General features: G+C 36.4%; 1 protein-coding gene across 4 annotated transcripts in view; it reads left to right on the top strand.

The window, feature by feature from the left end:
• LOC131248473 (uncharacterized) overlaps window positions 1-16973 on the top strand; it is a 36646-nt gene extending 19673 nt beyond the window's left edge. For all 4 annotated transcript variants that reach the window (XM_058248755.1, XM_058248753.1, XM_058248754.1 and 1 more), the window contains 2 exons: window positions 16032-16120; window positions 16369-16973. In XM_058248755.1, the coding sequence (XP_058104738.1) occupies window positions 16032-16120; window positions 16369-16700 (421 nt within the window). In that variant the 3' untranslated portion in view covers window positions 16701-16973. The remainder of the gene's footprint in view (window positions 1-16031; window positions 16121-16368) is intronic.
• The last annotated feature ends 2173 nt before the right edge of the window (window positions 16974-19146 follow it).

Raw genomic sequence — 19146 nt, 5'->3', positions numbered from 1 at the left:
ATTTCCTCCTAATATCCCTAGCTGTAGGAGCTTTAATTCCTTCACCTGCTTCTGTTGTTGCATTAATTACCACCTGTCAATTTGGAGAATTGGCCGCGTTAAGAGGTACGTTGGTATATATAAATAACTTTGTTGCTGTCCTACCTAGCTTCTCAATGGAAGTTCTACTCCACATTTGTTTCATCTTCTTTTGTTTAGTTAATTCTTTCCTAAACAGGATTGGATCAATAGAGGGTCTCTTACGCTCATTTACTTCTTCATCCAAATGTATATGGGCATCATGTGAAGAAGCCTCTCGTCGGCTCCCAAACTTATGTCGTAACCCACCAAACCTACCCCACCCCCACCTGCAAAAGCAGTCGCACTCGCACTACCCCCCCCCCCCCCCCCCCCCCAATGTATCACGTAGTGACCCACTCACACTAAACATGCGACGACATTCTTCCTCTTCACGAGCAAAACGCAAACTCTCTCTCCTAGTTATAGTTAATTCCTGATCTGAATCTTCGTCAGAATCAATAATATCTTCATCACGAACATTCATATGTTAAGGAGCAAACACCTCATGTCGAGCTGCATGCAAAATCTCATCTTTCTTCGTCCAACAGCATGTTTACCCTTCGACTCATTCAGACTGGCTTGCATTAAAATCATTATCTCTTTTGATACTCGAGTACATCCCGCAATTTGACCCTTTCGATGTGTCAAATGTTGTTTGAGACGCGTAATTCCACCAGTTACTAGTCTATCCCATTAGTTGCACTTCATTTGGTGCCTAGTACCACCAACCCTCTGACAATGTTGTCATCCAATATCCTCACTTGTTGGCCAGACCTAGACATTTCCTTAGGTAGATTAGATATGAGTTTATGAACTATATGTCTATGTGAGATTGTGAGTCTACTTGCTATTCTAAATTTATATACGGTATTTACTTTTTCTGGGAGAATTAACGAATTAATTAATTTAAATCTCGAAAACCTAATGTAAATAGATTAATAACAGAAAGTTCAATCTAATCAATAAATATGATTTTATGTTCTAAACTCTAAGAAGCTCCAAAATCTGTCCAAAATAAGAAAATATAAATATAAAGTCACTAATTTGAACATAGAAAAAAATATATATATAAAAATATAAAATCATAACAATAATCTGTTAAATGGACATTAATATGTTCTACTATGATTAACACATCATATTCTACCATCAAAACAACAACACATTGAATAAAAATTAATTTTTCGAATTTTAAAAAAAAAGGGCCGAAAATAGTGTGTAAATAGAAAAAATATATAAACTTATATAAAATTACAACAATAATCTGTTAAATGAACATTGATATGTTCTACTATGATTAACATATTACATTCTACCATTAAAACAGCAAAACATTGAATAAAAATTGATTTTTTGAATTTTAAAAAAAATGGTCGAAAATAGTGCGTAAATAGAAAAAAATATAAAATCAGAATAATAATCTGTTAAATGGACATTAATATGATCTACTATGATTAACACATCATATTCTACCATTAAAACAACAACACATTGAATAAAAATTGATTTTTTGAATTTTTTTAAAAATGGCAGAAAATAGTGCGAAAATAGAAAAAAAGTATTTTAAAAAATATAAAATCACAACAATAATCTGTTAAATGGACATTAATATGTTCTACTATGATAAACACATTATATTCTACCATCAAAACAGCAAAACATTGAATAAAAATTGATTTTTCAATTTTTTTTTAAAAGGGCCGAAAATAGTGTGCAAATAGAAAAAAATATAAAATCACAACAATAATATATTAAATGGACATTAATATGTTCTACTATGATTAACACATCATATTCTACCATTAAAATATCAAAACATTGAATAAAAATTGATTTTTCAATTTTTTAAAAAAATAATCGAAAATAGTGCGTAAATAGAAAAAAATATATATATATAAAATCACAACTATAATCTGTTAAATGGACATTAATATGTTCTACTATGATTAACACATCATATTCTACCATTAAAACAACAACACATTGAATAAAAATTGATTTTTCGAATTTTTAAAAAAATGGCTGAAAGTAGTGCGTAAATAGAAAAAAATATATAAAAAAATATAAAATCACAACGATAATCTGTTAAATGGACATTAATATATTTTATTATGGTTAACACATCATATTCTACCATTAAAACAACAAAATATTGAATAAAAATTGATTTTTCGAATTTTTAAAGAAAGGGCCGAAAATAGTGCGTAAATAGAAAAAAATATAAAAATATATAAAATCAGAACTATAATCTATTAAATGGACATTAATATGTTCTATTATGATTAACACATCATATTCTAGCATTAAAACAACAATACATTGAATAAAAAGTATAAATACCTATTTTTGAGGAATTTCTGGAAAATGGCCTACGGAGCTTCGAATCAAGAAAATCCTTAATATAACTTGTTTTGATCCTTAAATTCAAGCTAAGGGTGGTCAAAAATTGCAATAGAATGATTTATGAAGAATTTAGAAGTAAAAAGTATCAAAAAAAGTGAAAAATCGAACCTTAAAGAGAGAAAAAAAACTAGTCATTTTCTGACCGTTATTGGGCAGTAACGGCCGTTACGGGACCATTACAGTCACAAAATCGGGGAGTGGGCCGTTACGACCCCGTAACGCGTAACAAGGTCGGCTGTTATCGTTATATATCGGCCAATATGGCCGATACGTAACCGATATTGAACACCTTGCTCAGGTACTTTCAGAGGCTGCAATAATCCTGATGGGTTCTGATGATCCGCCTTCACCTGCTGACAAAGAAAACATCTCGACACATAATCGACGATTTCTCTCTTCATATTCATCCACCAAAATGATCATTTTACATTGTGGTACATCTTTGTGCTTCCCGGGTGAATTGTAAACTTAGTTCGGTGCGCATCATTTAAAATCTCATCTTTTAGATCTACAATATTAGGCACATAGAGTCGACCTTGATACTGAATTCCTTTATTGTCCCCTATACTCCAATCTGAAGTCTTATCATTCTGATACTTGGCTATCATTTTTAAAAACTACTCATCATTCATTTGAGCTTCAATTATTTGCTTCTTAAGGATTCATTTTACTATAATATTACATATACAAATCTTCTTCTCTTGAAAATCTAATCGAATATCAAACTCTAATGAAATTCAACATTTCCCATTCATGCACCATTAAGTTGGCTACACTCTTTTGTTTATATTCTTTTCTACTCAAAGCATTAGCAACCAGATTAGCTTTAGCTGGATGATAGGACAATGAGAAATCATAATCCTTAAGAAATTTCATCCATCTTCTCTGCCTCATGTTAATGTCCTTCTGAGAGAATAGGTACCTCAAACTCTTGTGAATTGTATAAAACTCGAACTATTCGCCATATAAGTAATGTCACCAAATCTTCAACGCAAATACAATAGCACCCAACTCTAGATCATGGGTTGGATAATTACGCTCATGGAGCTTAAGCTGCCTTGATGCATATGCGATTACCCTACCCCTTTGCATTAATATGCAACCTAGACCTTTAGTCGATGCATCGGTGTAAACTTCGAATACCAACCCATCTTTCGGGAGGGTTCGGATGGGAGTTGAGGTTAGGAGTTACTTCAGTTCAAAAAAAGCTTCTTCGCACTTTTCAGCTCACTTGAAGGGCACTCCTTTTCGAGTTAAACTTGTTAGCGGTCCGACAATCTTCGAAAAATCATTAATAAACCTTCTATAATATCCAGCGAGCCCGAGAAAGCTTCTGACACACTTGTGGGCTGTTTCCACTTCACCACAGCTTTAATCTTCATAGAATCAACCGCAATGCCTTTTTTTGAAACAATATGCCCAAGAAATTTAACTCTCCTTCTAGAACTCACACTTAGAAAACTTAGTATTCAATTTGTTATCTTTTAGAGTCTGCAACGCCGTCCTTAGATGCAGCTCATGCTCTTCACTGGTCTTCGAGCAAATCAGAATGTCATCAATGAACACGATAATAAAGTTATCCAGATACGGCTGGAACACCCTATTCATCAGGTCCATAAACACTGCAGGTGCATTGGTCAACTCGAACGGCATGACTAAGAATTCATAATGACCATAAAGCGTTCTAAAAGCAGTTTTGTAGATATCCTCTCCTTTAATAGGCAGCTGGTGGTTACCTGATCTCAAATCGATCTTAGAAAAATATTGAGCTCCTTTCAACTGATCAAACAAATCATCTATACAGGGTAATGGGTACTTATTTTTAATCGTCATCTGATTTAATTGGCGATAATCAATACACACATTGAGTGCTATCCTTCTTCTTTACAAAAAGTACTAGCGCACCCCAAGGAGAGGTACTTGGTCGAATAAATCCTCGGGACCTCAATTCTTCCATCTACTCCTTTAGCTCCTTCAGTTCTACAGGTGCCATTCGATATGGAGACAGATATTAGTGCCGATCCTGGCAGGAGATCGATACCAAAATCCACTTCTCACCGAGGTAGTAATCCTAGTATATCTTAAAAAACTTCAGGATATTCTTGCACAACCAGAATCAAATCCATTATTGTTTCTTGCTTCTCACCACTAATCAACGTCATGATACGCTCAATCTTCTCATTCTTCTTTCCTTGAATCGTATGTGGTTCTCTTCCTGGCACCGCGAAGGTAAACTGTCTTCGCATAACAATCCAACATTGCATGATTTCGAGTAAGCCAATCCATTTCGAGAATAACATCGTACCCCGCCATACTCATTTCTACTAAATTAGCTAATATAGGAATATCGCCTATCATAAGTGGAATAAATTTACATGATTTGTCCAAAATAACTGACTTGCCTGTGGGGGATTCTACCAAAACTTGCTTATCGAGGATTTCTGACTTCAATCTTAACCGAGACACTAACAATGATGCAATAAAAGATAATGTAGCCCCAGAATCAAATCACACAAAAATCGGAGTACTATGCGTTTCGATCATACCTTCAACAACGTTATTATTTTCTTCTAGATTCTCCTTAAATGAGATGGAATAAACACGTGCATGCAATAGCTGTTGCCTGTTGGGATGACTCCCTTGGCCTTGAGGAACTGATGGAGATAGTCGATTTTGCTGATTTTGGTGCGGTCGGGGCAGTAGGGTACGTGACGCTTGCGATGTCTGACCCATTTGTTGAGATGATGCTAGAAGTTGCAGTCGTGGTGGTATCTGCTGAAGCCTGAAGAGGTATTATACCCATATCTCTCATCTTAGTTCTGCACACCTGAGCCATGTGACCATACTTACCACAATACACACAATTTCCTGAAAAATATCGTTCTTGGGTTCTCGGTGTTGATGACTGAATTTCTATTCTGGGTTTCTTCTTTAGTGTTGGTGTTGGGTAGGGGTCGGCCTATTTCTCCGTCCCGTTTCTTTTAACTGTACATGAGATTTGAGAAACCGCTCTATATCTTGTTATGCTCGTAAGGCTTTATCGACTACTTCTGAATATTTCTTTACATCCTCACAACAAAATTTCATTCTGATATTATGTCTTAACCCTTCTTGAAATTTTGTGATCTTATAATCCTCATCTTCCATTACCTTTGGCACATAACTTGCTAATTCAGCAAATTTTGTTTCATATTGGCCTACCTTCATAAAACCTTGTTCTAGCTTTGAAAATTCTGCTATCTTTTGGATGCGGTACGCTTTAGAACAATGTTTCTCACGGAACTTTTCCTGAAATTCATTTCGGGTCCACACATGATCGGCTGGAACCATTCTCTTTGCAGCTCTCCACCATACATCGGCTTCGCCCTGAAGAATAAAGGACGTCAATCCAACCTTCTGATCATCAGAGCAGTTCATTGCTTCTAGCACTTTCTCAATCTGCTTCAACCAATCTTCTGCTATTAATAGGTTAGATGCACCCTTGAATACCGGCGGTCACAACTTTGTAAACCTTTTAAGTAAATCTACCTCACGAGGCTGATCAAATCTTAGTGGAGATGTGTTTCGGTGATGTTGGGATGTCTGGTTCAAGGTGGCTAACATGTCTCACCGAACGGCGAACTATTTCTGCTGTTGTTTTAGCATTCCCGCTATCTGCGCCACCAACCCAAAGGCAACGTCCCACAGCTAAACATTTGGTCCTGCGAGGTTAACTCGAATGGTGGTTGGGGATAATGGGAGTTGCGTGTTAGGTCCAGCATCTGCCAAGTTAACTGGAGGAGGAGGTGGTGGAGGAGGAGCTTGCCCTGCTTCATTGACTTCATTCTCGTCTTGCTCATTAGGAGTTGTTTCAGATTCTTCGAGAATAAGAGATTGGTAAAGGAGTATCTGAGAGAGGTGCACTTGCTGAGGGTATTAAATCACGAATGCTACGTGTCTTCTTAAGGGCCATGACTCCTATAAGATGGATTATTAATAATTCAGTGGACTTTATAGGTTCTCTAACTCATATTCAATATTATTGAAGTACCTTATCGCTAATAACAAAGAAATTCTATAAGTCATTAAGTTGGTAGTACTACATTATGGACAAACCAGCTCACTATCAGTGACTACTGTTCCAATCATTGGTTTACATGCTTAAAACTTCCAAATGTAACTCAAAGTTTTTCTGGAGGTTTCTAAATGAGTATACAATACTTTCATAAAATTTCAGCTCAATCAGGTACCCACAGAATTTTCAGAAATTCATGCAATCAAACCTGTTTAGATCTGGACGATTTCTAACCAGCTTGCACTAATTCCCAAAATCAGTACAGTATCTGTCAGATTCGAATTATCTAATTATTTTTTTATTTAATCTAGACTTCTATAGCTACGATTAGGCATTTGAATCACCTTAATCGGAGTTATATTTCTTTAGTTACATTTTTTAAAGGTAAGTGATTTCTGCTATCCATTACTGTCTAGCAGTACATCACAACTTAAATTACTTTAAAATTTGTTCAAAGGTCCATATTCACGTCTCCAAGGAATGTAATTATATGAATAAGTTTAGTTTTCACTCCAGATAATAATAAATGAATTACAAATTATATTTTTTAAGTTTCTTATTATATAAAAGCATCATACAGGGAAGTCGTAAGTGTAGGTTTCTAGTTCCAGGGACCTACACATTATGCATGTATGGGTTTTATAACCTACAGATCACGGTATTAATTTAACTCTCTGATACCAAACTATCACACCCCAAAATCCGGGTACAGAGTGTGCACCCTCAGACTCGAGTTTCAGTTCATAACTCGTACACAAAGTGTACTAACTTAATTCCTTAATCAGTTTAATCAAATGTGATAATTAGATTCAGTCTAAGTTCCACCCCATTTCCAATCACACATACATAACACTTAGCACCAATCAATCAGGCATATATAAATCTTGACAACCATTAAAATAATAAACCTTAAAAATCATTCATTTATTATATCATCACACTATAAATAAGTTTATTCCAGACTAACATTGTTTCAATGAGATAAATCTAAACAATTTCTTAAAATCTCACAATCAATACTAATATGCATTTTACGCTAATAAAATTATTCTAGCAAATAAATCACATAATCATAAGTGGTCTAATGTCGCCACTTCGTCTTCAGACAAGTATGGCCACATTTCACATGGGTCGTGTTCAGGTGCGGTGGATCCTTTCGGTTCCTATGCCACATCATCTGCTAATGACTAATCTGTATGATTTTTCCATCAATAAAATGGTAAGCTGGTCAGGCTTAGTGAAATAATCGAGCATGGTTCATAATCATAACAATTAAAATAATACAAAGTACTAAATGTAAAAATGTATGCACAATGATATGGATGCAAATGGTATATGAATGCATCGGATGGGATGATCGTCCATTTGCTTGGGTTGGAGATCGTCAACTCGCATCCACCCGTTGGGTAAGCTTGGGCATAGCTCACATCTGGTAACGCTCTACCAGGATCGACATTTCTTCTACGGAAAGCCCCTAGGATCGACCATGTATTATGTAAATGTAATGAAAGATGGATGATATATGAATGTATCATTTTCAATGTTGTCATGTGCGATCGCACATTCGCAATTTCGCATATGTGCACTAATCGCATATGCGACTGTGGCATATGCGATCACTGCACATGTGCAATCGCATATGCCACATGTGCCATAATATGCGATGTATGTGATCGCATAGTTGCCAACGGTTAGAAATCTGACTATTTTCTGACCGTTGGAAATTATTGTTTTTTTTTATAAAAAAAATCTGATTTTTTCTCTATAAAAAGGGATTTTAAGCACTCCTACATGCACTCAAAACTCAAACTCTCTCTATCTCTATTTTGCTCTCTTACACAATTCCAAGCCTCGACCTTCACTCTTCCATCCTTATTTCTTTCAAGAATCAAGATTGAGATTGAAGTTTCAATCAAGGGATAAGTACATACACCCACAAGGATTCAAGAATCAAGATTCAAGAGACATTACAAGACAACCAAGCTCTCCATCCATTGAATTGAACTCTCTTTCTAGCTTCTAATTTTTTCAAGTTATAAATATTCACACAACACACCCACCACTCTATCTTTCTAGTTTCTAATCTATTATCTATCTCTCTTTCTATCTCATTCTCTTATAAAGTTTCATAATATCCAAGTTCTAAGTTTTTTAACAACTTCTAAGTTCTAATATTTTTTTTTAGTTTGTTTGTTACAAGTTACAAGTTAGTGTTGTGTTAGTGACTTAGTGTTACAACTTACAACTTACAATAACACAACTTTACAAGTCTACATTCTACATAATTCTAGAATCAAGATCAAGACTCAAGTCAAGGGTCAAGGACTCAAGACAAAGGTGAAGATAAGACAACTTAGACAAGAAGTGAAGATTGAAGAATTGGGAACCTCTTTTTAAATTTGTAATTGTAATTTTGTTTGTGTAAATCTCTCTCTCCCCTCTCTTTTCTACAAGTCTGCAAGTGTAACTCAACTCTCTCTCTCTTTCTGCTTTTCTTTTTCCTCTTCTTCTTCCTTTCTTTTCCCTCTTCTTCTCCCTTTCTACAAGTGTAACTCAACTCTCTCTCCGTCTCTCCCTCTCCCAAGTGCCATCTTTTTAGTCTCTTTACTTTTAGTCTCTTACTTTACTTTAGTATTTACTTTTTAATTTACTTTCTAGTTACTTTTTAGTACTAGGCTACTAGCAATCAATACACACACCACCAACATAATGTCTTCTTCCTAATCTTCCTCTTTGAAACCCAAGTCGAATGACCCGGGTTGGAAGTATGGGCACTACTGTAGTGTTACGGAAAAGACTCACATAGTATATGAGTTATGTAGGTATGTGAGTTTCGGTGGCATTGCAAGGCGCAAGCAACACCTTGCACATTTACCGGGGTCAAATACAATAGCATGTGACAAAATTATTCTAGAAATTCGAAGGGAGATCATGAAATATATGAAAAAACAGTCAAGAAAGAGATGCGATAGTGCCCTACGTCAGGAGGAATATTTGGAACAAGATGCATATGAATATATAAACGTAATTAATGTAGATGAAGTTAGTCCCACTCCCCTTACTTTGACAGGCTGGTCTAGACCACAAGTACAACCAACGGTCTCGAAAAGAGCCCGAGGGCAGAGACTCATGGATAGATGGTGTAGACGATACCCCGAGTATGTGATCGACCAAAGGGGTAGAGGGAAAGGGCCGGCTCAAACAACTTTAGAGAATCGGTATAAACAAAAAGATAGGAAAACCACTATTCAATATATTACTAAGTGGATTTACCAAACCGACATTGCTTTCAACACCGTTTCATTGGTTGAGGCTATAGGTCAATTTGGACATGAGCTTAAACCTCTTTCATATCATGAAATGAGGGAGACATGCTTGAAAACTGAAGTTGAATATACACGATCCTTCATAACTGAATATAAGGAATCGTGGAAAACATATGGGTGTTCACTAATGGCTGATGGATGGACCGATCGGTCTCTCATTAACTTTTTGGTAAATTGTCCAGCTGGGACAAAGTTCTTGAAGTCCGTGGATGCATCAGGTCATTCACACACAGGAGAATATTTGTTTAGCTTAGTAGATAATGTAGTTGAAGAAATAGGTGAGGAATATGTTATACAAGTAATTACAAACAACAGAGCCTCGTATGTAATGGCCAGTCGTTTTCTTATGGAGAAGAGGCGACGTTTATTTTGGACCCCCTGTGCGGCCCATTGTGTTGATCTTATGTTAGAAGATATAGGTAGATTATTTATAAATGTGATTGCAAGGGGCTAGAAGAATCATGGTCTTTATGTACGAACACGCCCTTCTTCTCAGTCGAATGAGAAAACACATTGGGGGTAACTTGCTACGTCCAGCAATCACCCGTTTCGCTACAGCCTTTTTAACACTACAAATATTACATGCAAAGAAATCAGAACTTGGAAGCCAAGTGGGCCTTGGTCAAAGAAGGCTGAAGGAAAACAGGTTTAACAAATAATCATTTCTCAAAGTTTTTAGACACAAGTGGTAAAGGCGTTAAAAGCATCTGAGCCCTTAGTCACTGTGTCGCAATTGGTGGACAGGGATGAGAAGCCTGCAATGGGCTACATATATGATGCGATGGAGAGGGCGAAATATAAGATCATGGACCATTTTAACTATAGAGACCGTGATTACAAGTCAATTTTAGATATTATAGATAGAAGATGGGGCAGCCAAATATCATCTTCATTATATTCGGCTGCTTACATCCTTAACCCAGCCTGTCATTGAACAATGAAATTACCCAGTAACTACTATTATGAATGTCAGTCTTAATGTCTTACAAATAGTTTTTCTACAAAGTGTCTCTAACATACTTAAACTATTTTTCTCAGCTGACTTGTGGGCTGCTTATGGAGTGGACCCGAACAGGAAGGATCTGCTCTAAAGAAGTTTGCTATGAGGATTCTTGGACTCACGTGTTTTGTCAGTGGTTGTGAGCGCAATTAGAGCACGTTCAAGGCGATGAGTTTAGACTGTTTAGTAATTGTAAACTTCAAGTTTTTAGTTTAAGGCGGCTTAAGCTAAATTTATTGAATAAATAGCTAATGTCAAATGCGCTTTCTTTCTTGCAGATTCATACCAAGAAAAGAAATCGCCTTGAGCAAAAAAAAGCTCAATGACTTGGTTTTCGTTTAATACAATCAAAAATTGCGAGAACGATTCCAAAATAGGAAAGAAAAGCCCGGTTTCTTTGACCCTATCTGCTTAAATGAGTTGGACGCAAATAATGAGTGGCTCGTAGAGACGAAGGACCCGGTATTTGCTGAAGAGGACCTGACATGGGTACAAGTTGAAGATGCCGCATATGGATCTACACCTAGTGAAGGTAGTACCACTCGAAGGCGAAGGATGGACGGAGCTGGGGGGCTGAGTAGTAGCCGTCAACCCGTTGAAGAGATTGAGGAGATGGCGATAATGATGATCAAGCTAAAGATCATCCACTATTGGCTGTTGAAGTATCGGTATTTCAAATAGCGCCCGTAGCGTAGCATGGCCGTAGCACTACGTAGCGTCCCAAATAGCATAAATCTCCTGTAACGTACGCTACAGGGGTCGTAGCATACACTACATCTACATAACGCGTAGCATTCGTAGCATAAGCTACATTGTAATTTTTTACTATTTTACTTTTTATTATTTTTTTGACGTTTTCTTTGTTTATAATGTTGAGGAATGTGACACTTGTATTGTACTTGATACTTTTAACCTATGGGATTTTTATTTCTTTTCATAATTGTGACTTATGGTTTCAATTAGACATTATTAATTAAAGTGGTTTGCTTAGAAAGTTGTTGATGTGATAATTATTTGATTTGGCTTATATGTGGATTGGCTTTTGATAAATGATAACTAATAACTTTTTTTAACATGCTTATAATTGATAAAATGAATCATCTTTTAGTCATTTTTATTTTTATTTTTTCCTCTTTTTTTTTTCACTATTTATTATATTTGTCCTATTGTTAAATTAAAAAATATAAGTATCGTGTAGCTTACGCTACACGCTATAGAGGGCTGAGCGCTACGCATCACACTACCGCTATTTAAAATACTGGTACGTACAGATGATGAAGAAACGGAAGAAGAAGTGTATGTGGAAGAAGGAGATGACTCGAATGATGATGATGATAGCGGTGGTGGACCTAGTGGTGATATGCCACAATGACAACTAGATCAATGTATATAGTATATGATTAGATGAATAATAAATAAATAACTTCTTCATTTTGTTTACTAAGTGTGTTGATGTTGATTGTTGATGTATATGTAGTGTTGAACGTTGATATTTCATATTTGTTAAATGTTAAGTTAATTATATTGTAGAATGTAGAATTATTGATGAATGATGACTTAATATTTAATTCATTATGTAATTGGTTTTATTTTACTTAAATTAAATGTATTTTAAGGGCCAATGACATATAATAATTTATTCATTTTTTCATTAATTTATCCCTGTTTTTTTGATTTTTTTTTTTTAAATTTTTTGAAAAATGTTTTGTTTTTTAAAAAACAAAGTGTGCAACCACATATGCGATTGTGCAATCGCATATGTGCATAGGCATATGCAATCGCACACGATCGCATGTGTTATTTAACAGCATTGTTCATTTTCATAATTACCATAGATAGTTGTTTTGATAAATAAATTCAACGTACAATTATAATTTCATGCAATTTGGCACAAATTAGCATGTAATTTACCGCATCATACAATATTACAACAAAACACTCAAATCAGTACATCAATTAATCATCACAAATAATTTATTTTAATTCCAATGAATCATGAGACACGTTAGGTTACTCACCTGAGTCCTGTAGTATAAACTCCACAAGGTAATTAGGTTGGTTTGAATTCCGAGATCCTATCAATTATATCAACAATATTATTATTCATCTAGTTTTATTACATAGTGGGGCCCACTTTTGATTAACATCCTAAGTGGCCAACCCTAAATGATCAAATAATTAAAATTTCAATTTAGATTTTTATCTTTTATTTTCTTTTTAAGATTATAAAATTAAATTAAATTTGCTTGATCGGGGTGGCCCATTAGATGATTAGATCATTTAGATTCTTGAGGTCTTATCATGTTTTGCCTGTACACATTAGATGAATGGTGTGGATCCAACCACACATACACTGATGGCCCATCTTGACCTTCTTCGCCAAGTGACACTAACACTTGTGCAGAAATCTAAGCTTTCCTTATTAACCATTTCTAGATCTGACTAATGTGGCCCATCGAATAGTCAAATTGATCTGGAAATTAGGGCGCTTGTATATTTTGGCCTTAGGGATCATATGATCCGTATAGATCTAATCTAATTCGATTAGGTGCACACCAATCACAATTAGAAATTTTGCACAAAATTTTAGACTTCCATCACCTTTACATCATATCTACCCATAATCAAATACAATGAACGTGTGACCGATCCACACCGTTTATTGCATAGATCGAGTCAAATTAAATGCATAAAAATACTAAAAGAAAGACGATAGACATACATGATCTAAGCTATCCAAAATACTATCTTCCTTTCACAATTCTCGCAAGGTATCCTTTTTTTTTTTTTTAGGGATACAGGGAGGTTTATGGATATATATAAGTGAGAGATAAGATAGGGATAAGATTAAAAAAAATCTTTTATTTATTTATTTATTATTATTATTATCATTAAATTTTCATGGGCGTTACACTTCATCTATTCCTCTTTTTTGACCTGATCATTCACATATTCGTTAAGAAGAGATGGATGCAATTGGTCTTCGATTGGAAGAATTAGAACCTCCAACATGTTATGAGGAATGATTGTCAGACATGTCTGATTGGGAAAACAAAATAGTCACGGCCCAAGGTATTCCGGGCGCAGATTAGATACTAACAAGGTCAGTAGCCAAATCGCTACTAAAGCGACTTCACCAAACTCTGTGGACCCCACCATGATGCATGTGTTGTATCCATACTATCCATCCACTTCGAGAGATCATTTTATGGCATGAGAAAAAGAATGAGATAGATCTAAAGTTCAAGTGGACCCTACCATAGAAAATAGTGGGAACAGTGACATCCACCGTTCAAAACTTCTTAGGGCCACAGAAGTTTCCGATCAAGCTTATATTTTTGTTTTCATTTCATATATTTCTATTTTAACTTATGAATAGGTTGGATCCAACAAATACATCATGGTGGGCCTTATAAATGTTTCAACGGTGGGTCCACTTGAACTTTAGATCTATGTCATTCTTTTTCTCGTGCCATGAAATGATCTCTACAAATGGTTGGACGGTATGGATATTGTTGAAGTGATAAAGTCCCTTGATATACATTGATACACCACACTCTGACAGCTTAAGCTTTTGGAGTAAATGGTTGTTTGACATGATATCAAAGCGGAAGGTCCTATGTTCGAATCTTGAGAGCAACAAATATGCCTCGCTAATATATTATTCTCCCACGGGGGGTCAGGAAAATCAGGTCCGGCCCAGGGACCGGGAAATTAAGCCCGGCCTATTTATGGTGTGAGTGTCCCTCCACCTTCGTCAATATGTTCCCGTGCAGAGTTCCCACCTCGCACGTGCGGGGGGGTGTTGAAGTGATAAAGTCCCTTAATATACATTGATACACCACACTCTGACAGCTTAAGCTTTTGGAGTAAATGGTTGTTTGACAGATATAACACGCATCATGGTGGGGTCCACAGAGCTTGGTGACGTCACTTCAGTAGCAATTTGGCTACTGACCTTGTCAGTATCTAATTCGCGTCCAGGTATTCCGTATTGGTAACGGTGGCCGTAATAGTCACCATCGTTACCGATACGGTTGTTGATCGTAAGGATTGATACAGGGGACATAACTACTGTTACAATTGCCGTAACGATTCAAAAAAAAATTTGCTCGAAAAATTCTAAAAAATCTATAATAATGTAAATATTCCAAATATGTATTCATTTTTCGTTTTAAGCATATTTATGGTAGCGTAATAGTCCACTCCTTGGTGAGTGTTGTATTGGGTTGTATGGTGAATTTATGAACATAGTTATGCGTCTCTAATCTTTATACATCACAATCAAGCTTTAGAAATAGAAATTGGGAAAAAAAAATAAATCCATGTATACCACTTTATTTTTTATTTTTTTGAAAAAATGGCCCTCGGAGGCAGGAGCTTCTATTCACCCAAATCGCTTCAATAGACTATTTTAATATTAAAAACTATAGTATGAGTGATCAAAATTTATTGTAGAATGATGTAAGAAAATTTTTGGAATGAGAAAAGTGGGAAAATGAGAAAAAAAATGGATTTATATAGAAAAAAGAAGTGGCCATTATGCACCGTAATGGCTGTTACGGCCTCTATAACAGTCAACACGATCCAAAAAAAAAAAAAAACCAATTATCCCATTTCACCCCATATCACGTAATAATCATGGCTGTTACATATACGTATTGGTTTTTATGGCCGTATCGTAACAGATACGGAACACCTCAGGCCTGCCGTTGCCTATCTACATGATTCAGCTTTTCAGTTGCATGCATAAGCGCTCTCTCGATGGGCTAAAAAACTAGCTCCTATTTTCTCCATTGTTCACAGCACCATTGCTAGACCGTGAGATGGGGTATGGGGCATGCCACAAGACGGATGCCAGAAAAGTCTGATTTAACAACATTCTTCATTATAGTTACCTGGATGCAGGAAGATTAGAATATGACAAGTTGTGAGGGCAAATGAATTCCCTAGTAACTTCGTTCGACACTGGCCAGATTATACATGCGAATTATCATACAATATCTTACTTTTACAATGGTTATGTGATACATTGCCACAAACTGGTTAGGAGACTGCATTGAGCATCTCTATTGAGAGTCCCTTAGAGCTGTATATTATATTTGGGTATAATGGTAAATGCATCTTCCCTTTGAAAATTTTCTTTGAAATTCAATTTCATAGCTGATGGTCTTGTTGCTTTAAATAGGGAAGCTTGGCCTCTCGACGGCATGAAATTCGAAACTCTGAAGGAACAGCATGCCAAACGGAATCCTGAAGATCTTGAGATTGATTTTGGTAGTTTCCTGTTTCTTTTCACCTGTGCTGCTTAATCTTGAGTTATTATTGAAATCTGAACTGCTTGTGTGAATGCATGCGATGTATCTGCTTAAATGCACTTGGACTCAACTGATGAACTGCTTCCGGATAACCCATTAAGCTGACATGCTATTATTGTGATTTTAAAATTTTTAAGTTCGGGTCCCTTAAATATGGTAGAATCCTGCAGATGCTCATCACGATATTTGATTTTACTTATGTAATAGAGGATCAGTTCATATCTGAAGCCGAGGATATTCCATACGAAGAGGATCGAATGGCCTACGCCTCTGACATTACAGAAGCGGACACTCCGAACGAGCATGAAGAAATTGAAGAAGAGGAAGAAACAGCCCATGCTGGTCTTGGAAGTGGTTGGGGCCGCATTATCTTCACGCCTGTACGGAGGGGTAAGCAGGTAGCGATGGATGTATGTCATTCAACCAATCGGGACGGGTCGGAAGGCTCATTTGAGCGTGTTGTCATCACACAGAGTAAGAATCCTACATTGCACCATCAGGCTCGTAGGTCCCTCTGGGGTGACTTGTGGCCTTTCTAGAGTACATTGTCTGGTTAGGTAGTTCAAATGTCTACATTAGATATAAGAAAAGTAAATTATGAGAAATTCCTTTGTCAATCAACGGCATAAAAGAACTGATTCTCTTGGCAGTTAATGTACAGGGGAGTCTGATGCTTGATACACATGCGCTCCAGAGTTGTACACGTGGCTTATGCTAATTCAGCGTAAACCTGCCAAATTGTGGCATCTATTGTTGGTAGTTCTAAGTCACAAAATCTAGTTGCTTGAAAAGTCAATATCTTCTTATTGGTATATATTTAGTTAATCAGGACTAGGGCTGCCTGCAAATGGGTTGGCAGACCCGACGGTGTACCGTTTGTTAATGGTACAGGTCTGGGTCCAACAACAGACCCAGTTGGTAAATGGATCCGGATCTAGTTTCCTTTACATTAGGCCTGACCCGACCTGAACCCATTTAGTAAATGGGCGGGCGGGTCTGATCCGTCCAGACCCGGTTTTAAGCCCGTTAGGATGTCTTCTTCTTTTTTCTTTTTGGTCATTTTAGATTATACTTCTTGTGGGCAAATGACCCTTGATTACAGCGCACGTATGATGTGGCCTGCTCCTTTTGAAGGCAGACGCGAGGCCTGCAGTTAAAACTTGAAAAGTAAAGATTTTCTTGCTTGAAGCCAAGCTGCGCCCGTTTTACTGTAGCTCGCATCTGGTGCACGAGGACGCCGAATTCCTATGAAAGAAGCTAGGTGGGGTCCACCATGATGCTTGTGAAATCCACTCCGTCCATATGTTTTTTTCGGATCATATTAGGACAAGCTCAGAAATGATGACCGCACAACCGGAGAAGCGGGTATGGAGATGCTCTTTGGGGCCACCGTGATGTTTATATTTCATGGATATGGTTCATAAGGTCATTTCTACTGGGATGAACTGAACACAAAAATATTAACCTGATCAAGACGTCTGTGGCCCTATGAAAGTTTAAACGGTGAACGTTCAATCCTCACTATTTGCTATCATGCGGCCGACTTCAGAAGGATCTGTCTCATTTTTTGACCACCCATGGCCTAATATGATCTGAAAAAATGGATGAATGGGATGGACTTCTCCCGAGCATCAGTGTGGCACCACCTAACTTTCTGTCCTAGGAAGTTCATGCGAAAGGCTTTTGCAGGAAATCCGCGTTCATGAAGTGCCGGGCTCACAACTTTGGACGGTCTTGATTGGGTATGAAAGGTCACCCTCTTCGTGTGGTCTACCGTTTTCATTGTACTGAATGCACCACAATTTATTCTACCATTGAATGTATGTGGTCAGTTCTCAAAAAGTTTTTAACGGTGAGCTTTCAATTACCAATGTTTCTTATGGTACAGTCCACTTTAGATTTGCTTAATTTTTGGGACCATGCCTTAGAATGATTTGGAAAATAGATGGGCGGCTTGAATATACAGCATGTACATTGAGGTGGAATGAAATTTGGTGGGGTTAAAATAGACTTGATGAATTACCAAAAATATTATAAAAATAATCTAGTAATTAAAAGTGCTAAAAACATTACAAGTAATTGACATATTAAAATTGAAAATTTCTGCAACCGTACATTATTGATGAACCGCACATATTTTTCATCTTAGAATTTTTGTACTTTGTGTCTTCTTAGAAATTGCTTATAATCATATTAGGAATTATCGTATATGATTAAATTATAATTTTTTATTTTTAATATATTTTACTAATTCAAATAGTTTTATAATTGAATTAAGGTTCTTGATTAGGGTGATCAGATCCGAATCATCATTTCCACTAATTACAAATAAGTCGTACCATGAACTTAGCCAATTCAAACTCTAGTTGTTGTACATAAGAAATCTCATTGCCCGGTTCATTTCAAAAATGCCCTAATTAACCAAACTAACTCTAGGTTGCTTGTTAGTAGGCCGTTGAACTCGAAACTATAAAAAGATGTTTGTCTTGTTAGGCTTAACTCCATCGTGGATGTTGAGCCAAGGTAGCACCTGAAATTGCTCAATTTGGAGCCAAAAAACAACACGTGTGTTGTGTGAGGCTAGGCTGAAATCAGCATGAACTTAAGTTAATTGTCCACCTTCAATCTTTTCTGAAGTTGTGATTTTCGTGCTATTAGATCACAACAAAACTTAGGACGCTAATATAGAGTAATATCCTACACACATCTGTATAATCGCGACCCCGATCGATAATTAATAACTGTCGAACTGACTTTTGATCATAACAGTTGATCAGTATGTCCGATATGTGAGTCAATCGAAGCCTTGCATAGATTGTCAATTAGAGAAATTATAATATGTCGTAGATTGACTTGTACATCTCTTAGTGGGCCCCAAATGCTAGAAACAACCTCTCATATGGTTATAAAGTACCTATACATAGGGCCATTTACACCACATCTGACATTATAAATACCCATTTATTTCACTCCCCCTCTCCCCAT

The sequence above is a fragment of the Magnolia sinica genome, chromosome 6 (assembly GCF_029962835.1).
Source record: "Magnolia sinica isolate HGM2019 chromosome 6, MsV1, whole genome shotgun sequence".
In the NCBI taxonomy this organism is placed as follows: domain Eukaryota; kingdom Viridiplantae; phylum Streptophyta; class Magnoliopsida; order Magnoliales; family Magnoliaceae; genus Magnolia; species Magnolia sinica.
Note: the sequence above shows the minus strand (reverse complement) of the source record. Positions and strands in the feature narration are given on the sequence as shown.